The 25716-nt window shown below is 42.8% G+C and overlaps 1 protein-coding gene across 1 annotated transcript in view; it reads left to right on the top strand.

Annotated features, from left to right (window-relative positions):
- Window positions 1-741: 741 nt before the first annotated feature.
- Window positions 742-25716, top strand: part of efnb1 (ephrin-B1) — a 71640-nt gene continuing 46665 nt past the window's right edge. Inside the window, exon 1 of the mRNA XM_088294446.1 lies at window positions 742-1636. Coding sequence (XP_088150572.1) covers window positions 1521-1636 — 116 coding nt within the window. The 5' untranslated portion in view covers window positions 742-1520. The remainder of the gene's footprint in view (window positions 1637-25716) is intronic.

Below are 25716 nucleotides of genomic sequence, written 5' to 3'. Positions count from 1 at the left end.
AATGAGCAGAAAGCCTTTCCAAACTAAACACACACACACCACACTCACAAAGGGGGCATAGACATGGACATGATCAATTATGTGTCAAGCATTTCTTCCTCAGTGAATGAATGGCCTGCAGTGACTATAGGCTACCGGCCCGCTATTGTCTTTAAACACTGGAGGATAAGTTCTCATGCAGTTCATTATCCCGAAAGGGGGCAACTCGAAAGAGATCCAAAGAGGCCATTAATCACCATTCCCTTCAAAGAGGAGAAAGACAGGACCAGAATAACTGCCACTGTAATTCTATACAGTCACTTCGAAACATTTGAAACACTCCAAGTGATACAGATTTAGATGTTTTGTTTACACAGAAATGATAGTCAGTCAGTTAGATTTATTTCCGCGTCAACGCCGGAGATATGTTTATGGGTGAGTGTTAAAAGGGTTATTCCGGCAACTTTTAATTTATAGGGGCCAGGGTTTAGAGTCCACCAGGAAGTTCTGTCATCCAATTCGCTGAGGTTTCGCTATGACGAAAAGTCATAGCAAAGTCCATTTGAATTTGGGTCGATGAGCTGGTGACGGTGGCGTGGGTATTGCGGGTGTGGAGCTGAGCCCATTAAACATTGGTTCGCCCCTCCCCACCTCCTGCCCCTCCCACCCCGTAAATGCCATCGCTTCCTGCCCGCGAGTTCGGATGGAGCGATGTGATTGGCTCATGAGTGTGCGATGGGCGGTCCCCAAAGCCCAGCTCGCTTCAGCTCGGGTTACAGTCAGGCTGGAGCCGCCGGAGAGTGCGATTTGTACACGGCGAAAGAAATACACCGGCATGCAAGGAAGCGGCTGGATTGGGATTCACTGAAAGAGCTGACTTCACCTTGCTTTTTAGACTTGTCCATTCACATAGGTACAGAAATAAGGGTTTTTGTTTTTTTTCGAGGGGGGGGGGCAAGGAGCGTGTCCGAGTCGAAGCACATACCCGGCGGGAACGCACGCGGAGCTGCCCCTGGAGACCGGAGGGATATTTACAATAGAAAGTCACTTAATTTCCCCAAAGAATAGCGAGGATTGAAAGAGCACCCTGGAATGTCTTGGAGCTTTTGGACCCCCAACCGGACTTGTGACTGATGGATAGATGCGGAGGCAGCGACAGGTTCCAGTAGACAGACTGAGAGCGAGATTTGACAAAGCTGTCTGACTGTGCGCCTCCATCCTTTAAAAAGCCATTTTTTCTAGTGTGGTTCTCTTGACCAGAAGGTTGTCGCTTGCGCGTCAGCCACAGGCGATCCAAGACACTTGCCATCTAGCAAAAGCGAGGGTTCAGTCAAGGACACTGGGCCCGGTCTAGAGCTCACGAAGTTGGCCACAAGGACATGAATGTGATCGCGAGCTCACATGCTCCCGACTGACCGACGCTCACCTTCCCACCGGCCCACACTCTCGTAAAGGCTGTCCGACTCCGCGCTGCCGTGCAGGGCTTTCTGTCCCAACCTTCTCGGCTCGCACTCTGAGTGTGTGTGTGAACATTTGTCAGCATGGCAGTACTGGCTTGTTGGAAGTATTACCTCTGGATCTTTATCTTGACGTGCAGGACGGTGCTACTTTCAGCCAAATCTCTGGAGACCATCATTTGGAGCTCACAAAATACCAAGTAAGTCTATTGTTTCATGCATTTTTATCACTCGTTGGGTGCGTGCTTATTGGACGAAACATTAGAAAACTTGCCAACTGCAGTCTTGTTTTAAATGTTCTGTGAAATGCAGCAATTATTCACGGCTAAACTAAAATATTTTTTTTATTTTTATTTTTTATTGTTGATTAATTGCAACCACCGGCTACACACTTGCACACTATAAACAATACCCCACTAAATGCACCATGATAAATGGCTCATTATAACAAATTGTAACATGCACCTTTATACGCTACATTAACATTAACATTTTTGCTGTAATCAAAACTGTGTGCGGGATCTCAGAATTTTCCACTCATTTGCTCCCATTTTTCTCAATTGTTGTAATCAAACAGGATCTAGATTATAAGTAATATACCAAATGTACAAGTCGAGAGGTGTGGTCCAACTAAATGAATCGAGTTTGGATCCAGGTGTTCTGAACACTGGCTCCTGAGAATGCAGCTTTGCACCCGTCCAACATTGACCCACAGAAATGTGTGAAGCCGTGGTTTCGGATAGCAGGGAAATAAGTGTTTTAAACACTTGGGATCTGAATTGTACTTGGATCCAGGTTGATGTTCTGTTCATCAAATCAGGGAAATCAGGGGTTAGGTTCTCAGATGCAAGCTGCTGGGAAAATATCCCATTATTCTCATCAAAACTAGCAGTGTGAGCCCAGACTGCTTATAATAAAATACATTCTGGTAGCAATTATCACCCACTCAGTCTCAACTCCCATGTTTGCGTGGTGTTGAATTGCACACACCTTGTGTGGAAATTTAGTAAAAAGAAACAAAAAACAAAAATAGCCTCAGTGTTCTTGGAGCTGGAGAGCTGACCTTCAGCAGCAAGCGAGGCCAGAATTGATGTATCCCCTAAATGTCACATGTCATAGGGGCTTACTGTGTAGCCAGTGGGTAGGAATATTAGTTGTGTTCATTGGTGTATTTATATTTGTACAGAACGTATACAGAATGTCCGTGAGGTCAGAGTCAACCCTAAAGGCCGACGACCCGTCAGCTTTGTATTGCCCATGCCTTCAGAAGCAATTATCGGCGTCAGATACTGAAGTTAAACTTATTAAAACACCCTCAGCGGGTTCTAGACAAATAAAAAAACAATATGACATTTATTACATTTATTGATTTATTGTTGTTGTCACCTGAAGGGAATTTCTTCAAAAGTTGCCACGCTGCTTTAGGGAGTCAAAGATTATTCTTCCATCTGTTTCTCCACTCTGCTCCGCGTCAATTCCCCATGCTGACCGAATATTTCATAAAGTTCACAGTGGAACAATAAGGCGCTCGGCAAAGTGTTCTCCCCCAATCTAATTATCCTGCCGCTGTGTGCTTTGAAAACAATAGACAATTATCTTGCCGTTTGCAGGCTCGGCAATAACAACAGACAAACCTGTTTTTCTCCTGAAACATATCCGTCAGCAGCGCTGTCTGACGGCCAATAAAAAAAAAGGAATACTTGTACAGTAATCAGTATTGTTTGCTTTTTCTAATAAATCCATCTGAGTCAGTGCCTATTTCGCTCCACTGTGATAACAGCAATGTACAGTACAGTACACTATCAGGTGACTTATCTCGATTTATGATGTCTTACTTTGTGTTCTCAGTTTGGGGAGAACTGCTGTCTCGGCTAATAAATTAAAGCAACCCTCTGCTTGCACACTGTACCACATATACACACCAAATATAACAATACCAGCACTTCCCCGTAGGCCATGAGTTATGAGCCTAAGTATAGGAAAGCAGGAGGGCTGGCTCTGTTATTTTTATTTAGGTGTGTGTCTGCGTTTATGTTCACGTCCCTGCTGGTGCGCCATTAGTTATAGATTTTAATGTGCTAGAACTCTGGCGCCTATCTTATCAATAACTGCTAGTCTGCTTAATTGATTTCTTTCCAGAGTGTTTGAATAGCAAAGCTACATCATGACAAAAATGCATTGTGGGAAAAAGTCAAACAAACTTTTACTTAGAGTAGAGACGGTAATCCATTAGCTGGTCATTAAAAATTCAGTTTATTCTGTGGAATTGTTTTTGAATTAATCACACCTTGAAGTAAATGAGGCAAAATGAAGTGGCGTTTTTGCTCCAAACCAGTGGGGGCGCTGTTGCCACAGCGTCAACTAGACTGTAATCAAAAGAAGCCCAACGTGACGTCTGCTATGAAAAATTAAGCTCGACGTATGGCACGACTCCTCTCGGGATCATTCTTTTGCTCAACTCAACACTGGCATTGAAACAAGAATTCACAACATTCAGATCAAATTCTTCCCATCCCATAAAAACAACTGAATAGAAAAAAATAATTTCATAGTTTTTTGACATACTAAATCCTTCATAGTTAATACGCTATATAGATTTTATAAAACAGTCTTCCCTACTTGAGGATGAATAGTTGATATTTAATTTGGGCCAAAATGAAGGAGAGGCTGTGCAGAAGGTGGTTCGATGCTTCAACACCTTGGCAGGTTAAAAAAAAAAAAAAAAAAAAGTAACATTTGATCAGCGCAAATCGGATTAGCTCTCATTTAGCTGAGTGGGATTACTCCAGAAAATGTCACTTTGTTATGACTGATCACGTCCTGTCGGTATGGCAAAAACCCATGCACCAATACACACACACACACACCCCCACACACACACACCCCGGCACATGCACCTATGGATACACGCACACACACACGCACACACACGCACAGAGTAGGCCCAGGAATGCAGCAGTGATGCCAATTTAATGATAATCTGACAAGGTTGCTCCGAGTGGCTCCCGCACGTCCTCTAGTCCAACCCTCCCTAGCTAATATTTACCTCATGACCCGCAGTCATGGCGGCCTGTTTGCCGCAGCTCAGGAGGCAAACAGCACGATGGGAGAGGCTGGGAAACATTTTTGCACACCTCTGAAATAATAAAGCAAGACAACGGCTGTAGGCTGGCCAGCAGTCTGGTGCACTGATGTTGAACTTACATTTTGCTGAGGCTTGGAAACGCATTTTTTTGGCCTCTGACTTGCATTTGAAGGCCACAAAATGAAAAAGCACAAGAGGGTTTTTTTGTGTTTGAGAAAGGTCAACAATAGCCTCTTTTGCTATGTTTCTCTTCTTTTGTGTCGTTGCTGTCTATCGACCTTAGCTGGCAGACTCACTTTAAAACAGTTGACTGCTTTGATTTGGTGCATGCTTAATGCTTCACTAAATTTCATGACGAATATGGATTTGATTAGCACTCGTCTGTAACATCTTATTAAAGGAGAGAAGAGCGTTTTGAAAGCAGTTGTTGCACTTTGAAGGTAAAAAACAGGCTTTCTTTTCAGATAAGAATTCTATTTAAAGTTCAAATTTTTCATCCCCAATTAGCTTGATAGGGTAAAGGAAGATTTTTTTTTTACACTGATCAATTATTCTAAAAAAACAAAAAACATCTGTGGCTTATCTTTTTTTTTTTTTTTTTTTTTTTAATCAACACCTTCGATAAGCAAAACAAAATGTTTCAAGCCACACCAGGAAATTTTTGACTTGAGCTCATCAATATTCAAACGCCGCTGTGTGCTTGCTAAACCCGAAACTGCCTCAACCTGTTGAACAAGAAGCAGAACGAGCGCAAGCCCAGCAACAGGATTTGGTTCGTTGCATGGAGCGCTCCCCTCTGCTGCTGGCTGCCGTGTGGGTCACTGCTGAGAGGGTCAGAGGCCTGCTTGCCCCCTTTATCCCTGCGATATGCACCTTAGTGCCCCTTCACTCTTTACTCTCTGATTGTGTTTCCCTCTGATAGAGATCTTATTACATGCGGAGGGGACTTAGAGCCTGAGCGCCCCATTCCGAGAGCTGGAGAGCGGCTCCAACCAAGAAGAAATACTTTTGCAAAGCAACTGGTGCGCACTGCTGTAAAGACACCCTGTGTCTCAGTACGACGACAGCTGCATTTGCTTTTATGTGCGTGCACTTCTGTGTCGACATGTCTGTTGTTTCAGGGCCGCGTAACGACACACACACCTGGGCCCAGAAAAGGAGTAGCAGCTCCTTGGGATATTTCGGGGAAAAAAATGTTTTCTTTTCCCTCATGGTTTCAATCCAGATGGAGTCACTTTATCCGCTGGCGGTTTGGCTGCTGTATCACTGAAAACTGATCATACTGATTTTCTGTGCTATTGATGAATCATTTCTGTTGATTCAAGCAGTTGCACATTCACTGCCCAGCTCAGCTCTGTTCTGTGAAATGAGTTGCATTTGCAACTCATTTGAGTTTCTTTTTTTCTCTTATCCACTGTGTATGCTCCATGTGTTCCCTCCCGGCCGACGTGACATGAGCTACAGTTGGATTTCTTTGAAGACATATTATAGGATTGATTCACAACTGGAACAACAGCTGAATGTAATAAATGACTCGGAAAGACAGGCCTCTACTGGCATGATTCATCGTATAATAATTACTGGATGGACAGAACATTAATTGAAATGATCAGGAGCCAATACTGAAGTCATTCATGATTTTGCTTTTTTTCTTCAAACAGAAAAAAAAAAATATTACAGTAGGTTAGTCACCAGACTGTGTTGCATTGTTTGTCTTTTAACTTATTCCCTGTTCATATGGCTCTTGCAGCTGCAGCAATCTGATTTTTTTTTTAAACAAATTGGGCCAAAGGAAAGTGTGTTTAAAAAAAGACATATTCACTCACACATCTGAGATTAGTATTAATTCAAAACGGGAAATATTATTAAACTACATACTAAACTACATAAAACTAAAAATAAACTACACATTTTTAATTTAAGATTAAAAATAAAACAAATGAACTAATCGAGCACCAACTTTTAAGGTAATGCCACAAGACCTTTTATGCATTTTTTTGTTCATTGTAAAATAAAATTCTTCTTATTGAGTTTGATGACAGCCGTTATTTTCAGTGTGGTTGATTTTAAATCAACGCATGTCTTAAACATTAGGAATACCGTAATAACACCAAAAACATAACGACAACTTAGAGTCCTCTAAATGACCATTATAGAAACTCCAAGTGCTGATAGAGCACTTTCTCAGTTGACTGTTGAATTTCGCACATAAAACTACACCTCAACTCTTGACAATCCAGCACATTATTGAGAAGCTATAATTACCATAAAAAAAACTGCCAATTTGATTTTACTGCACTATGAGGGCCACTTGGAACGACCAAAGTCAGTACAATTTCTGCTACTGTGCAAGTTCACACTCTTGCTCAAAAACATGAAGGCTGCATGTGAAAGGGTCAAGTGTAAGCTTATGGCAGGCAGCAAACGAGTGCTTGAGAATGTCACCGTGCTATTGTTCTTTGTTCAGCCACAGTGGAACATTAAGGAAGTGTGAGGAGTGTGCCAGTGTGCCCCTGTGAAAGTGTTGAGGAAGAGTGTGGAGTGGCTCAACAGAGGCTGCCTTACAGGCTGTTAGCAAGCGGCCTTCATTAGACAGAAGCCTGGCTCCTGGCTGGCAGCGAGTGGGAGGAAGTTCCCTTCAGCCTCGGCATTGCCAAGCGCCGGCACGGCCCCGGGAAAATCTTCCTTCAACATTTCTGACTCCTCGTCTGCGCTTGGGCTGAATTAATTGAAAATGTTGGTATGCAGAGTTACAGGAAGTAGGGAGAAAGTTGAATGCGCAAAGTCGGCTTTTGTTTGCCATTTTAGTTATTTTACATAAGAGTGGATGAAAATGAAGGGGATTAAGCAGCAGAGGAAAGGAAGCTAATATAGAGCGTCAAAACACAGCGCTGGGATCAACCACACATCCTTTCAGTCCAGCGTACAGCTCCCAGATTACTTCCATGTGTCAGCGCGAGGTGGAAGGCGAGCGAATAAAGAAGCAGGGGGACACGGGGAGAGAAGTTGAGCGATTGAAAAGCGAGCGGCTTTGGATTGCAGGAGATCAGCGCTGGTGTTGGACAGTGGAACGGATCTGTGTGACAGCCATCTCTAAAACCATTACCCTTGCGGCTACCGCTGGAGAACTCGTAACCTCCACGTTCGGACTGACTTCATCGACTCTCTCAGACAGCCCCACTGTGCAGCCGAGGCAGACCTCATCAGAAACGGGCCCAAAGTGCCGGGCAAAGCGACCGGCAACCTTCATAGCCAGCCGCACTGCACATCCTTGAAGATGTCATGACTTGTCATTGGCATGCAGGCGGGGACGGATGTGTTTTCCTCTGGTTTTTGGCACCACAAAAACTTTTGTGGGGACGCTGGCATTCACTGTTCTTGGACGCGGGGGAAGGGGAACTACAGCGACCAGCGAGGAAGCATTGGAAGGACAATTTGTTAACTTGCATGGCTCTTCTCAGAAATGAATCACTGCAATGGGAAAGTGCTTTCTAACCTTTGCAAACATTGTAGCTCTTTTTCAAGTGTAGGCGTCGTATGTTGAAATGGATGCTCTACATGACTGATTTAAAGGATTTCAAGGCAGATTTTTCCCACACATGCTGCAAAATATTAAATAATGAGAAAGTTGTCTTGGTTGCTGGTAAATCACTCAAATGAATTATACGTTTGCAAAAAGTTAGTAAAGTATAATTTACATCAAACTTTCATATAACCACTGTGTGAACTAATGTAGCAGATCAGTACAATCAAAATATTGCTGCAATTAAAATAAACAAAAATCACAGATAAACCACAAATTTTATTGTGAATACTTACTAAAAAATGAGTAATTTCATTTTCTAAGTACACGGAATATCTGATTTACTCATTAAGATTTAATTCATTTGAAACTATAAACTGCACCAACCAAATTAATTTGCATGTATGCGAGAACTCAAAGAAATGTGCTTAAAATGACCACAGGGACATAACAACCTCCGGGCTACAAAACACACCCGAATAAAACCCGAAACAACTACATTGAGCCGTAAAAACACATTTGTGCACACATTGGCTGCTTCATATTCATAGCCGTTGGTCTCCACGCCATAACATGCGACATTTGCAAAGAATGAGTTCAAACAGATGTATTTTTAAAAAAACTTCTACATACATTTATGAAACACGGGTAGACATTTTTTACCCCCGAACAATGAACGCTGCTAGTTCCAGACTGGCTTCCCCGAGTCTTTCTCTGTCACACAAAGCAAATTCGCTTATGAGCTTCATCAGGCAGCAGTGGACGTTAGTCTGTGGCACCTGAGCTTTTTGAAAGCCGTTTGTTGCACGTTCTGGCGACGCAGGGTATGTCACTTCATGGCCAAATATGCCGTCTTTTGTCGCTAGCCATGAGCGCTTGTCGTCAATTGCCAGCGTTGGTGGGAATCGTTCACCAAACAAACATCGCACTGCAGAGATGGCTGTATTTACGGCACTCGTTCCCTGTCCTCTTTAAACTCAAGATGCTTCTTTTTGCTCTTATTATATCCTCTATATTCGTTCTTACACAGCTGCCCATGTTGTCGTTTGCATTTCAGGCAGCTCGCGTGCGCACTCCAACTGCACATGCCTGATTATTATGCTGTAAGCGAACGGACTTGCCGCAGTTTCAAAGGTCCACTGTAACGCGTCAGATGTGATGAGACTATGGGTAAATCTATTGACAGTTTGAATCTCATCAGTAAAAATTCATAAATGAACCATGTCAGATTTAAAGCGGCATGGTTCAAAGCGTGGCAAAAGTAGCGATTTAGACTGCGGAAAATACGGTATTTAACTAAAGCCACTCTATGAACACAATTGTGTGTGTTTTTTTAACCCAATTCCTCCCTTTTTAACCAAGGTCAGCAAAGGCACAATTGCTGGGTGGCAGTAAGTGTGGGTGTGTCGAGCTTTTTCTTCTCTCGCTCTCTCGCTGATCTGTAACGAAAACAAGTGTGACCAACAATGGTAAATGTTCAATTTTTGTGATTTAAAAAAAAAAAAAAATCATGGTATGTGTGTGTGTATGTATTTTATTTGCACCCTCCTTCCCACCAAGTAAAAAAAAAAGATTTTACGGCAGACTGGATTCTCAGGTCATTCCAGCACGACACCCGACTTCTGGTTTTAGGGATAAGACTCTTGATTCGTCAGCGCGTTGTCTTAGTAAGTCTGCCCCACAGTCAGGAGTTCCCTGTTTGAATCACTTTTGGAACATCTCTGTGCAGTGTTAGCATGTTCCTGCCATGCTTGCATGGCTTTTCTCCAAACAAGCTTCTTAGGTTAATCGAAGTGGTTACATTTCCCATATGTTTGAATGTGAATACAAATTAGTGTCTATATTTATATCTATTTTTGCCCTGTGATTGAGTGGCAGCCAGTGCTGAACCCTGCCTCTTTCCTGAAATCAGATGGGTTTGGCTCCAATTACCTGCAATCCAAATGAGGATGAGCAGAACATGGAAAGAAACAGGATAGACGTTTGATTGTCGATGGAGATATTGTGATGTGCTCCTTTGGTCATCCTAATTACACCATACACAATAAGGGTAGAAGGAACACACATTAAATATTTTTTTGCATCACGTGTGGGGTTATTAAAAGTGAAAAAAAAAATGGTCAATGTGCTAAAAATGTTGTCTTAATATACACTTTGCATGTTAATATGTTAAATAAATGGTTTAATTCCTCTAAACTGTAAGAATAAAAAAGAAATCACATGAAGTACAGTAATACTTTTCGGGAGTTATTTCAATTCGTTTCCTTTGCATGATCAGTTTATATACAATTATCTGTTTTTTTTTTCTTTAAATGTGATACATTTTTTTGTCAGCAGGTTTATAAATGACTGAACTGAATACAGATTAAAATGTACATAATTTTATTTAGCTCGTGCGCATGAATATGGTGAGTGTGTAATGTAACCTGCTCTCGCTGAAGAACATAAATGATTCAAGAAACAGACATGATGCTATATTCATGATATTCAATTAAAAATAGCGCAATATACACTAATCACAAAGGTGTCACCAACATTTAGATAAGCAAGGTAAATAAATACATGCAGCCAGTGCATACTGAATATGTACAACCAAACTAATGAATATATAATATATTAAAATTAATTGCACAACATTGAGCATTAGTATCTTTGTAAAGACCAAATATTTAATGCAGCTGTTGTATTGGTTGTCATTAGATGGTGCACATGGTCATTAGGTTTAGGAATACACTGTAAAGAAATTGATGGAACTTTTTTCAGTACTTGCGCACTGTTGAAAAGAAAGAGAAAGTAATTAGCCCCAAAGTACTTCGACTTCAGATATGACTGTAAGTACTGCAAGACTGAATGAATCATGGCCGCACCAAATGAGCGCTGAGCATCTCATCAATGATCATCATGGAGCTCTTTGTTCACTGTTATGAGTACACTAATGGAGTGACAGTGTAATTGAATGGAGTGGTAAGATAATAGAATGATAAAGTAATGGAATAGCATGGTATAGGAGCCCACTTTTCCCTAGGGAGCCCCCCAGTAAAGTGTGTCAGCATGGCAGATGGGTGGTCTCTGATAGTCCTGCTCTATCTCCCCCAACACACACAGTCATGTTAATTATAAAGCATCATAATCCATCTACGGCATACAGAGGCAGAACATGGAGACTATTAGGGAGAGCATGGAAATGGCACAGTGTATAATCCTCGAGACTTAGACACCATTAGGCTCCCTGGGCCCCCAGTAAAAAAAAAAAAAAAATCTCATTCCTCCAGTAATTTCGTTGGTGCCCTCTGTCCTCCCCACACCCCTCCCTCTAAGATCGCTCACTCTAGTGTGTGTCTGTGTGTAGTTAGAAATGCTTCCCAAATTTATAGTTGAGTTCATATTTGTCCTTTTCCTCCACCGTGCTTACTGGCAAAACCCCAAAAGCCTTTGAGTTAGTTGACTTTGTGTGTGTGCGTGTGTGTGTGTGTGTGCGGAGGTGTGTGTGTGTATCTGCATGCGTCCGTTAACCCATTCTGCCAAGTCTTGGCTCAGCCTTTTCTAAGCAAACTCCCAGCATGAAGCCGCTCCCCCTTGTGTTAGTGAGGAGCGGGAAGAAAAGGCCTCTGGGGCTCCTGCCGCTCCCAGGCCCGGGCTCGGACCGGCCCCTCTTCCCGCGTGGGCCGGTCCTGGGATTTGCTGCGTGCCGGGGCCCTGTGTGGCAGCTGTGACTGACGCTTCAATCGGCGCTCCCCAGGACACCACAGCGCAAGGCCGCATTCTCTTTCACACCTCGGAAACGGCGGAGAAAGACAATTACACACATATTCAGCAATCTCCTCTTCGAAGTCTCCCCACGAGCACACATCTGTGATGTACGCCCATTTGGCAGATCTATGAGAAGCATCTCTCCAGTTCCTTATGTTTTGCAAATAAGAACTTGTAAATTAGTTTAGCCGTCCAGGCTGCCTGTCTGCAATTTCATTAAAGTTGTTCTTGTTTACTTTATCCCTTGAATTGTTGCCTCCCTAAGTAAACAGTATAATTCAGCTATTTCCTTTGGATGTCCCGGGATATTTAGAAAATGTAAGTAATGGAAAAACATTTGAGCCTTAAAGTGGAGTTAATGCTATCATGTATGGATTGTCAGTAAATTGAGTTTGTCTCTGGCCTGTTGGAGCAGGGACTCGCAAGCCAGCAGGATTTAAGTCTCTTAATTGAATTATTTTGATTGCTGACTTGATTGATGGAGTCAGATGGAGAACGTTTTTCCGTGAGTTTTGTCCCACTAATTCGTCTTACAATACAACCATACCAGACAGATACAATAGGAACCTGCTATCAATCACAACGACAACCCGTAGCGTTTTGTTTATAGAGAAATGGGCCTGCCATGAGGTCTGAGTTCCACAAGCCTTCCAGACAACGTAAAACCAACAATGACATCAGATAGCTGAGCACTCAAAAGTCTAATCTTCACATAATGCCATGCTAAATCCCACAGAGACCTACGGCGGGGAAAATGTTTTACTTTCTTTCTTTCTTTTTTTTTTTTTTGCGTCCCTGTGCTGTGCTTCCTCTCATGGCCTTTAGCATTTTGTGTGTGGGTATGTGTGTGCGCGTGTGTGTGTGTCCTCGCATGTTTAGAGGCGCGACGAAGAATTCAAGAGTGAATGGAGATGTCACTGTCAGACACTGGCCTCCTCATGAATCCCCTCCAGAATGACCATATTGGCAGCTGTGTGTGTTGAGTGAGAGAGCATGTCGGGGGTCTGATGCCCCCCATACCACCCTCCACCCACACCCTCCCACCTCCCACGCCAAGTTCTTACGGCGGTGATTGCTGCGCAGTGGGCCACATGTCTATATTTCATCCTATTCATATGAAAGAAGGCTGCTTCATCTCTTACACATGTGCTTCCCATTAAATGGGTGTTTATTCTCCCCCATGATGTGCACAGCCATGGAAGCCTCTCATCGCGCCTATATTGGAAATAGCAGAGCAGGCCCGCTAAAGCAAACACAATATCTTCAATCTTCACACCCACGCACAGGATTTACATCCAAAGTTGATGCTCGGACTTGGACTGACTCAACTGTGATAGTAATGCACACTTTGATATCAAATTGGTTTCCTATTATTTGGTGTTCTCCTTGCAGTCTCATCTTCTGCCACACTGAAAACTTTTAACTCTTCTGCTCATCTGTCTCCCACTGTGAAACATGACAGGCCGCATCGTCACATCACTCCTCTGCTCCCCTCCTCTGTCTTGGAGATGAAAGCGTTTCTCTGCAGATGTTCTCTTCATGCACGCTGGGCCTGGCCCATGTTGCTGCTTTTTGTTACTCCCTCTGCTGCATTTTCTCATTTATTTATGTATGCCCGATTGTTGCACCTCAAGCGTGTCAAGACTTTGTGTGCGCATGATCATTTTTGAAATTGTCAAAACTTTGTATGTTTTCATTCTCATATCCTACCGCTGTTCTTCTCTGGAATAGAGTGCTGTGATTCTTGGAGACGGCCCACATGTGGCCACCAAGTGGAGCTGAATGGTGCGCCCTTTGCACAATGAAATGGCAGCAGGAAGGGAAATCATTTCTCTTCTATTGGAGGGACTGCAGCAGTCGCTTCAAAGCAGCATATCTGGCTGAGGCTTTAAGCGGCCTTCCCTCGGCATTAGGCTTGCGTCCCTGTGATGAGCCTTTGAAGGGAGTGAGCATTCCTGGCGGCAAGATTGTGCCGTACGGGTGTCGGGGTTCGACCACTTCAAGATTGTACCCTCCGCTCTACCGAGAGTAAACATGTTTGACCCGAAAGCTGCAATGTGACAACGGAACAGCTGCTGTGTCACATTCGGATGTACACGCGTACTCATAGCACAGCGAAAGGTGGCTTGGATGTGAGCGCTTGCTCCGGAGTCAGCTGTGGTTGGCTCGCAGAGATTAACATTTGAGTGCGCGCTACAGATGGTGGTAATAACGATCAGATAGCCCTTGTAATGGAGACGGCCCAGTTTGTAATGGCTTCCTAAAACAACACATGGAGCGTCTTTACGAGGCCACAATCCGCCCGACTATCGTAGCGCAAACGGATGGTGTGAATGCAAATAGCGTCATGTCAAACAAGCTATTTATTAACACGTACACACATTTCAATTTAATACTGACAGCCTGCATCTTGCCTGCTGAGTCTTATCAGACTACAGCAGTCAGGCCATCCGCCCCCTTTTGCATTCACTGTTAATGAGCCTAATGATGTGCGTCTATGTGATTGCATCAAGTCAATATGGTGTTCAATAAGGCCTCTAGAAACCCACTGACAACTTATGCATGTCTGCTGGGATAAGATCTCCCATCTAAGGGAGGCAAGAAAGATCAACTAGAATTTGTCTGGCATTGGGTCGGACACGTGTAACTGTCTTATACTATCACGAGTTGCGAGTAAACAGAAAATAGACCTGTCACTCAAATTGTCTGATAAGAGGCTTCTTTTAAGACACCCAAGGCAGCTCTGTATTAAAACAGCGTCCTAGTTAGAACACTGTCTGGCTATCTTTCTTATGCAGATTTGTTTCATCTGGTTTGTGGAATTAATTCTTTCTTTTTTAATCATGTCACGATGGCACGTTTATTTCTTTTGTGTGTTTTATTAGCCTCACATTTAAAGATTTTAACATGATGCTTCCTGTATTTGTATAGTTGGCTCTCTCTAGGAAAATAGGTCCCGTCCCACAATAAAAAATAGCGGGCAAATACGCCTGCGAGTGTGATAAAAGCCGCTTCTATTATAAAGCACAGAGCATTTGATTGATCTGTCCCACGGTCTTGATCCCTGGGCTCGGCTGATTAAACCTATCCATCAGCTTCTCTTATCAGTGTACGCTCAGATCGACCGCAGGACACTGAACTAAACCCCTCGTATTGTTGTTACACAGAAAAAGTCAAAGGCTAAGGACGGGGAAGGGGGAGGTTTACCAGAACTCTTCTCTTCAAGGCCAGAACAAAGCAAAAAAAAAAAAATGTCATCACATTGTTTTAAAGCAATGGTCTCTGTTAAAAAGGGTTTTAGATACGTGACTGTCATGGGTGGCGCTCTCACCTGCACACGGACACACTTAGCTGCTGCACATATTGGAATAACCTTTCAGAAGAGGTTGAACAGCAGTACTGCACATTGTGACAAGAGCGTTTCCCCTCTAGAGGGAAATCAGAAAGTAATGTTTCCTGTCCACATGTCAGCTCGCCACGAGTGATGTGACCCTGCACCTGCTCACCACTCACACACACATCACACAGATAATAACGTCTCTTTTACTGACAGGCTGTCATTCACACGGCCATGCACGCACGCACACACTCATGCACGCGCAGGTATTTGCTCGAAAATGAGGGCAGACAGTCAGTGTTATGAATCATCGCAATGATTTGCAAGTCAAATAGCCAGTTTCATAAGACGTGCCAGTTATTTTCTGAAATACATTTGAATTTCCCATCTTCTGAGTGTCTGTTAAAGCAAATACATCCAGGCTACTAAAACTGGGATGATTGCATGTCACTTTGCTCTCATTTACGCGTGAACATCCATTCCCATCATGTTGTCAAGTAAATGAAAACATTCCCGTAAACGCCTGCAGATGGGCTTTTATGACTTTTAAGGGCTGTTTTGCCAAAGATAAAACCACTTGCAATGATTTTGAATCTGAAAATCAAACAATTTCACAAGTCCGCCTTTCATGGCAGATAACGATCATATCGAAGCCTGCATCGTCACATTTAAATCAGATAGTAGTGTCACAAGTCGACAGCTTGCTTCCTCACAATCTAAACACTTAGCTGGAATCTCATGTTGACGGGAAATTGTTTATCGAAATCAAGTTTCTGCACGCCTCGTACGGGCAGGTGGGGACCTGCCAGTGAATTTGTGTGAAGGGGGGGCAGTGTGTGAACTTTCCCCAAATGCTAGCCTAGAGTACTTGCCGGCATGGCACATTCATTAACCTGGGAGCCGAGCTAATCTCTTCGTCTCTCGCATTTAGTCCTCAGAGAAGTCTTGTGTATTAATATCCTCTCTGTGTGGCTGCTCATGGGATGCAAAAGGAGCGTAGCCATGGCGATGATTGTGTCATTATTTTGCAGTCAGATGAGTGATATCCCAGAGGGCTGAAGCTGGGTTGTCCAGGCTGGTTGAGAGGGACTGATTAGAATTGCAAATGTCCGCCAAGTGTTGTGTTTATTGTGTGTCTCAATATTGGAGACAATCAGGCGAATCAAAGCCCTCAGCTGGAGAGATGGGACCGAGGCACGGTGGGCCTCTCTGGTTGGCACCGTGTCCTCACTGCTTCCTCCCGTTCCCTTCCCTCCCTCTTCCCTCCTCCCCAACTCCCCTCACTGCTCCATCAACCGGCTTGTGTGTGACGGATCTGAAGTACGCGGACACAGCTGGAGAAAGACAAGGAGACGCGGAAAGAGACACTAAATCTTGCGTGCTCAATCACTCGTGGCGTGGCCGCCCTCTCACACGGCTAGGAAATATTAAACACGTTTTATGATAATGAAAGAGCCAGCAATAGACATAAATATCCCGAGCGAAGTGCTAAAGGAATTTAATGTCTTGTACATTTGCTCAGAACACAAATTTGTCATTGATTTCATCGCTTTCTGAATCATTACAGGGATAATTATCAGCTTTTCATCAGCGGAATTTCTTTTCCACCCTCATAGGCCTGCTTGCATTAAGGAAAATGGAGTGAGTAATTAAGGGCTTAGGACACCTGCATGCAGTTGTGGAAATGGATCCCACTGGCAGGGTGCCCTTGTTATGCTGGGTGACAGGCGCTGGTGCAAAGTGCCCCAAGCAAATAACTTGTGAATGGTTCTTCCTCAACGATCGGCCATTACCTCATTATTGACTCAGTGTTTGTACAAGATTCGACCAAATCCATCTGAAAGCCATCCAGTGGTGCTGTGTGAGTCAGGAAGCCGCTTTTTTTTCGGTTCCAGCTGTAATTGCCTCTGTCAGTTGCACTTTTAGAGGCCCATCCTCTCTCTTGCGTTGCTACTGTTGCATTGGCAAAGAATGTGTGGGTACTAGGGTTTGGCGATATGACCTAAAATCAATATCGCGAAAAATTGGGCAATTTTACCTCAATATCGATAAATGCACGATAAATTCCCCCTGAGGACCAAAATCAAAATAAATGCAGGAAATGCATATTAACTGCTTTTTTTTATTGACCAACTGCTACACATTACTTTCAATGAAAAATAAAAGTACAAAAATCATTTGAATAAACATTCCAAATAGCTTGCTTTGCATGACTTGAACAATGTCACAAAGAACAGGAGAAAAAGGGTACCTCTCACAAAATCTGTTTCTGCAAATATATTGTGCCGAGATGCAGTAATGCCATTTGCAAAGGCCTAGATTTGTGTAAAGGTATCTTGTAAACAATATAAATAATGCCATGTGCAAAGGAGCTAGTCGCCTGTAAACAAAATGCTAAATAAAATGAAAAAAATGTCAATGGAATGCCAATGCCAAATAAACAAGTGTGCTTCATCAGGAAAATGCCGTCTCGCCACTTGTCGTCTATGTAATGCACATTCAGGCTCAAACAGGGATCCATGTTGCGACTCGACCACAAGTCGGATGTGAATGCAAAATGCTCGACATGTCTCCGCTCCCGTCCCAATGTTGTCCATATCGGGATGTACTGTTTGCGACAAATATTTTCGTACCTCTTGTCGCCTACGTTCATGAGGCGTTTAAATCCTGTGCGCTCCACTGTAACTTCAGGAGCTCTATCTTTAGCTATGTGCTAGGCTATCGCGTCCACCACTGAGACGTTCTCTCGTATGGTGTCGCCTCCGTTAGTGGGCTGTTGTCACTTGTCCAACCTTGCTTCTAACTTTGAACTTTTAGCACAAGCTCCAAGTCAACAGCATGGTTGTGTTGTGGGAGGTGAAAAAGAAAAGTTTGGACGCGCTGTTTCAGGTGCTTACAACGCACTGTGTAGTTCATGTTCTTTTGCTCAAACATCGTCTTTATGGAACCCAAAACATTTCCAAACGACAGATGTCGAATTTCTTTTCGGGACAAGCGCGACAGGAACAATCTCAACTAATGTTATTTCGTCTGCAGCCGTGTCAGCCGCTTCAGGATTTGAATCGCCAGCTACGAACGTGTTTTCCGTTTACATTCTTCGACAGCGCATGAGTCACGTGACTACATGCGCTGTAGCCGTCTTAAAGAGGCATGAACATCGCCGCAGACAGAAAACCTTTCTTTTTCTTTTTTTTTTAGACACCGAATTTACCGACATGGGCAAAATTATGTCGGTCATTGTAATACATTTCGGTAACGGTAAATTTTCGGTTTATCGCCCAGGCCTAGTGGGTACATACTGTCGAGTCAGTGCTCGTGCAAGAACATGTGTGAGTGTATAATGTGTATCTACATGACCCCGGCCGTGCACAGTCCTCCGGTCATACACATGACCAGTCCCAACAGGCACGTAGAGGCCCAGGTACGGGTGTGCATAGTGAGCAGGTTTGACTACAGGGAAGTGACTGTTCAAAAGATGTTTCTTTGCACATGTTCTGCTTAAGGCAACGTGGAAGGTGAGGAAAACATGTTTCCATGGCAAAGAAATTGCTCACATTTGCCGTGACATGAGAGGCCATCATATGGCATTGGTATTTGACGTGATATGATCAAGAGTCAGCAGCCATGAAACACAACAGCAACTGTAGCTTTTGTAGCTTGTGGCCTGTTTTGTGACTTTGAGCTTGACAAGCAGTCAGAGAGGGACTCTTAGAATTTTCTCAGTGTGTGTGTGTGAGTGTGTGCCTGTGTGTGCAAGAAGGAAAAAAAGAGAATGAGAGGGAGAATTGTGTCGGATCGCAGACGTGGCGGGTTTGCAAGTGTGTGAAACCGAGGAGAGAGTTCATGAGGTGACATCTCGTCAGCTGTTTGACTTTTCCCAGTTTCCCATGGAGGCGCTTTTAAGAACAATGCTGACGGGGAAAAACCCAACAGCAAGCGACAATTCAAATGGCATAAAACATCACTGTTTGTCATCCGCCTGAATTATAGGTGCCGCTTAAGATTACAGGCAGGGGAAATGCATGAGCGACTAGCCTATGTAGCAGTTACATATCACCAAACAGACTCATCCAGCTATCCATCTCCGAGAGCTCCTCACAATAGCCGGAATACATTAAAATTGTGTTTGTCTGAAGAAAAGGGCATACAAGATAAATATTGTCTGTTCCTCACTCTTTCTGCTGTCCCTCACACTGACAGGAGAACAATGAAAGTATTTTGAACTTTCCTCTCGGCTATTTTACTTTTATTTTCAACACAATGAAACTGTTTGAGTCTTTGCACTTTGTCTTCCTTTTGTTATTAAAAGTAAACTTGTATTTTTCTTTAGCATTCCAGACTTTTGTTATAATTTATGCACATTGATTATGAACTACAAATTATGTACAGTTCAAAATGTTCAGGCCTCTGCTCGAAAAAATAAATAATTAAAAAAATTAAAAAGGCATGAAAATAATATGTAACAACTGAACTTGTTTGGGGTGAATCTGAGGCACTTCAAAGACCTTGTAACAAGAATGTACAGATTTATTTCTAAATATATTATACATGTTTTAAGTAGTGCAATACCAATAACCTTTAAAACGTTGTGCTTTTCTGAACTGATACGATAACCAATACCATTTTTTTTTGTATACTAAACACTTCACATATGTTTTGTTCATGTATAGTATATTAGGGCTGGAAGAGGTCCTCAAGTAATTTGAGTATCTCGGTTAAAAAAAATGCTAAAGCATTTTTTCCGCCCCAAGTACCCTTGTGAGGAGAAACGGTTTTGATAATGGATGGATGGATGTCAGGAAGAAGTCAAGCTAACAGCAGAAACAATCATTCATAAATATATATATGACAGTAACATGTCTCCAACATGATAAGTAGGATAACTTCAAAATAAACCTTAGTGACCAAATCACCACGGCATGCTTTTATTTAAAATTTGTTCCTGGCAACATGTTGCTGCGTATTGGCTCGTTTTCCAGATTGTTTGCTAATTCAATCGCTAATTAAGGTTGCTAAAATTCCGACTGAATTATGCTGATGCTATTGTACGGCGCTGGCCAGGCTGACAGGCTTGGCTTGGCTGAAGTTGTTGGGCTGAAGTTAATAGACCTAAATGAGTGATGATGCTGACACTGACACAGTTGTCATTCTTACTGATCACTTTTTAAGCCAGGCTTACTCCAATTTCTTGTTTTAGCTGGCAAAATCACTCCCGTGTACCACTATGCACAGTTTAAATTTTACTATATAAATTTTTTTCTAAAACTTACGAGCCCACCTCTAAAAGTGAAAGTGGCCATCGTGGCCGCATAGTCACTTTAAGTCAGCGTACTTCTTCAGCTTGTTGGGGTGGATCCTCCTGTCTTGACAGAAAAAAAATATCAATAATGCTTCAGAGAATTTATTCATCAAAATAGAGTTATCTCCATACCAGGAAAGTGGAATATGCCGTGATCTGGACATTAAAATCAACAATACACGCATAGTGCTAACCCGAAGAAATATTTGCTTTATTCACCTGAGCGAAGAATCTTCCCGTTGACCAAGTTTATTGATAGTCAAGGCTTTTTTTAGTCGGTGTGAGAGCTACAGCAAGGGTCACCAACTTCGTTCCTCGAGGGGCGCCCATCCTGCATGTATTAGATATTTCACCTCCAACACACTCCAAATGTTCAGCTCATATGAACAATTCTGATCATTTGAATCAGGTGTGTTGGAGGAGGGAGACATCTAATTGACATCTATGCAGGATGGGGGGCCTCGAGGAACGAAGTTGGCGAACCCCTGGCCTGGCCTTCTGTTTTGCTTCCGAATGATGTTCACTGTTGTGTTTGTAAATGCTTTCAGGTTCTGTGTCTTTGTTTGTGTGAAGCACAATTATTTGCCTTGTGTATGAAATGTGCTGTATAAAAATACTGCCTTGACTTGCCTTGCCTACACCATGTACTCTGAAAGATGCACATTTGACAGTTTCGCAGATGCCGAGCTTTTGTAAGCAGAAATTTCCATGTTTGGCCAGACACAGATGACAGTTAATTATTATTCAAGCTGTTGTTTTTCGTACACTTAAATCTAACTTAAACATTGGCGTAATGTGAGGCCATTGGTATTCTTCTTGAAACTTTGTCACATGCTGGTGTATCCTCCAATTCTTTGACCATTTTTCCCAGAAAAAAAATCACTTTGTGAAGGCCGCAAACATTCCGTCCGGTTATGTGACTGCTTGTCTCTGTCTGATTAGTGAAATTTCATCTAATGTCACCAATGATTACATTTGATTGGTGAACAGATCCTGAGCAGGAAGTCTCGCAGACCCCTCTAAAAAAGAAACAAAGTTGCAAAAATACCAAACGCAATGAAACCCAATGTAATGGAGTAAAAATACAATTTCTTCTTAACATATGGGGCCTTATTTTCATGCACAACGCAAGTCTAGTGCAAAGCGCAGTCTAACTGTGCACATGGGTAGAGTTTTCTGGCTTTTGGTATCTTCCGAGACTTTGCACACATAGAATTGTGTTCTTACATTGTGCGTATGGGAGTTTGCACCATTTTGCACCATGCTGGGATGGATCGAAGCGGCTGCCCTGTCATGCTTGATATTGTGGGAATTGTGGATAACGTTGGCGCATGCAAAATGCATTTTTACAGGTAAATTGTAAGATCTCCCCGCGAGGTTGATGTCAACCGTGCATGTGACCGTGCATGGAAACCGTCTTTTTTCTCACGACAGTGCCTTCGCGTGGGATCCCCCCCCCACCTCCACCAGCTTTACGCCTGTTTATAAAAATAGGGCCCATTGACTCAATTATAAAAAGTATGTTGCATTAAAAGTAACCCATCAATTAGGTCATCCCCAAAGTTACTTGAGGAAATATAATGGAGTAAATGTAGCGCTTAACTACTCGCTTGCAAATTTCCCCATTGAGGGACTATTAAAGGACATCTTTATCTTTATGTACGTACATACTGTGCATTAACTAATAAGACGTACAATATCACACGGCAATCTATGGCAGAGAAGTGACTCATTCCAGGCAAATTAGGGAACATTAACTTCCAAATGCACTTTTTCTCTCAATCGCCCTTAACGTTGCCTCATTATTCAGTCTAAAACCGTGATCCCATGCGTTTAAATGAGCCATGCTGAGATAGCAGGGCAATAGTCAAAAATTGAATTTAACCGTGACTGGCTCCATTGAAGGCAAAAACAATTAAATTTGCTAGCGCAAAGCTGTGTGTGCGGCAGTGTGCTTCTGTACATGAGCGTGTGTGCTTTTATTAGTACAGTGATATGCTGATTAGGTTGCATCATTAAATGGCTGGTTGCTGAGAGATGGTTTGCTTCTAATGGCGATACGGTGAAGAAAATGGCTGCTGGTTAACAACCTATGCTGTCTGCTTGGCTTTGATAATCGTTATGATTCTTTCCCCCCAGTTTCTTCCCTCAAGTGTAAGTGAAATTCAATCTTTTTGGAGAGTGAAATGCTATTGTTCGTCTGGGAGGTCTTCTTGCTCGCTTCCCTCGTGCTCTGCTTAGTGCTGATTACATCCTCACATGCACGTCCAGCTCTTGACTTGGGCTCTTGCAGCTCTTGGTCCTTGGGGGTCCGTCTCCATGTGACTGTAAAGCAAATCTTCTCCAAAAGACCTCTCTTCCCTTCTCTCTCTCTCTCCCTTGCTCTCTGATTCTTTTTCTCTGTCACACCAGCTCTCCTCATCCCACACGGGTGCTGGGCAGGCTAGCGCGCAGAGCTGCTCAGACATGTTCGGGCACACATATATCTACAAACACAGTCACACATTCAGTGGGTTCTCGCCAGGCGGGTTTTGGCAGCCACTGTAGACTGGGCCTGTGGAGAGATCTTTACGGAGCAAGCAGAGCCCATCTGTGGCTGCTCCTCAGGGATGGAAGGCAGCTGGCTGTATGTGTGTGTGTGAGAGACAGAAAATGTGTGATGACCAAGCTTATGTGTGTGTGTGTGTGTGTGTGGGTCACTGAGGAAGCCTAGAACGAGGCTAAAAGTAAGGAGAGGAAGCTTTTTGCATTGAAAGAAAAGAGTACAGTGCCTTTTATCACGAAGGATGTGTTCCTCATGCACCCGTAAAAAGGTGTAACTCTGCGATTAGGAGAGACCGTATAAGAAAATAGGCCATCAGACTCATTTTATATGAATTTAAACATTAAAACCCACTTAAACTTAATGAAACACTTTAAAAAATACCTTAATACCTGTTCTGCCGCTGTCTGTGTCAATAAATGGGAGGCTATCATAACATATCACTTTGAGGAAATGAAAAGAACACTCTCTGGCTCGCACAGCTCGCCAAATAAGAAACAAAGCGTACTTGCGTCAAGCTATTTTATTTGTTACTTCCATTTGAAATTTGCTGTAAAACTGGCTCATAAAAAAGGAGTGAATTAAACATTGTATAGCGCATTGGTTCTCAGATTGGGGCACGTGAAAGCAATCCAGGGTGGTAAATGACATTTTGAAATATATTGAAAAGGTCGCATCCATGCAAAAATCTTTTCAAGATAATCATTGAATTAAATATTTCAGGAAAATACAAGTTCAAAAACTGAATTTTGTATTCAGCAGGCTATTCAATTTCATTATAGTAAAAACTCACTCATTCAAGACTAGTTCGACACAGCTTGTCATATGTCACTTTTTCAACAACATTGTGAATTTTTACTTTTGAGAACAGATCTCAAAGGAGGGCATTCTATGTTGATAATTTTATGTGCACAAAACTTTATTGATCCATCCAACCATCCATTACCTGAACCGCTTCTCCTCACGTGGGCTTACTGGAGCCTATCCCAGCTATCTTTGGACAGTATGCGGGGTACCAGCCAATCACAAGGCACACATAGACAAACAATTGGAATGTGGCTGATGTTGTAAATAAACCAGATGCTGACTTTTATGAAAGTTTTTTTTTTTAAGTCTTTCAGTCAAAAAGGCTTTGCACTGGTTAGGGGTACTTGGCTGAAAAAAATATTTCATAGGAAGGAAATCATAGGAACAGGGTTGAGAACCGCTGGTATAGAGGGACCAACCAACTTAGGCATGCGACAAAATAAGTCGAAGCATTTGCTTCTGGTTCCGGTGACTGCCGGAGCCCCATAACAGGAGACGGGGACAAGTCACCTACAATACTCTCTTCCATATGAGACTGTGTGTGTATTTGCGAACATCTCATGGCATCAACTCAATCACTGACAGTCTTCCCAGTTTTATGTGATTGTAGCTGCCTGCCAATGGCAGTGAAAGAGTTAAATGAGTTATCATCTGTTGTAAAATCTGTCACTTGATTGACATATAGGGCACTGGCAACCAGTCATACAACTGCTGCATGCGTCACCGCCCAAATAGTTTGTATCGGTTCATGCAGTTTGGCGAGGTACACAAATATAGATTGTACATATAAAGAATTGGAAGTAGATTTTAAATAAATAAATAAGGAGGTAGATCAAAAACAATGTACACCTCAAAGCCGAAACGTTGAGAGAGTTACGTACATTAACTATCATGATCTGTATTTGTGGTTTTTGGTTTAGTATTTAGTCTCATGTTTTTTCCTTGTGATTGGTGTGTCTCGTCATGTTCATTGTTTGTCTACCCAAGCCCCAGTGTTCACCAATCAGGTCCTTCCAACCATTTGTGTCTTGTTCAGGTGCTCTTTATTGTCCCGTCAATTTGTTTGTATTTAGTTTCCTCTGCCCCTGTCATGGTCCGTGTCCGTCTTTTCTTCCTACCTGTCTAGCCAAGAAGTCAAGTTTAGTTAAGTCAAGTCATTGTTTTTTGTTGGTTTTTCTTTCGTATGTATATATATATATATATATATATATATATATATATATATATATATATATTAGATATATTATTTTTTAAGTTCCTTGTTTGCCTTTTGTTTCTTCAATTAAAAGAACCCTCTTATTTAATCTTGCCTCACTTCCCTGCATTCTTGGGTCCTCCTCTTCCTTAACCTCCTCGACAACCTGTTTTAGACCATTAACACTGTTGGCGAACGTCGTCTTAATCTTTTGCTGCCTTGAACAAACTCCGACAACAACCTAACATTCGCTAAGTGGCGCAACCACTCGCCACTCAGGGAGATATGGGCGGTCCAATGAATCATCTGGACGGTGCCAGTGGTTTGTGGTATGTGCATATGACTTTATGACTGCATTAGCATAGGTTAGTGATGGGCTATGGACTACTTCCACAGCCAATAGGAATGAAATTCGGTCGTAAACCCGAGGACCCCCTGTAATGTCCACCCACTCCTTTTCTATACACCTAATCCTCATTAGGGTCGCGGGTTTGCTGGAGCCTATCCAAGCCGACGATAGGCGGTGTGCATCCTGGACCGTCACCGGCCAATCACAGGGCACGCACATCAGAATCAGAAAACTCACACAACTGTGAGGCAGAGGAGTTAATTACTCTTCCAGCATGCCGTCAGATTGTCATTTATGCAATTTAAATATTATACGTTGGCTGTCCCCTCTCAAAATGCGCAATGCTTGTCTTGACAAGAGAAGCCAAAATAAACATCTGGCTTGCAAGAAAGA

Source organism: Idiotropiscis lumnitzeri, chromosome 4 (assembly GCF_059441095.1).
Source record: "Idiotropiscis lumnitzeri isolate Australia: NSW breed Sydney's pygmy pipehorse chromosome 4, RoL_Ilum_1.0, whole genome shotgun sequence".
NCBI classification, from domain to species: domain Eukaryota; kingdom Metazoa; phylum Chordata; class Actinopteri; order Syngnathiformes; family Syngnathidae; genus Idiotropiscis; species Idiotropiscis lumnitzeri.
Note: the sequence above shows the minus strand (reverse complement) of the source record. Positions and strands in the feature narration are given on the sequence as shown.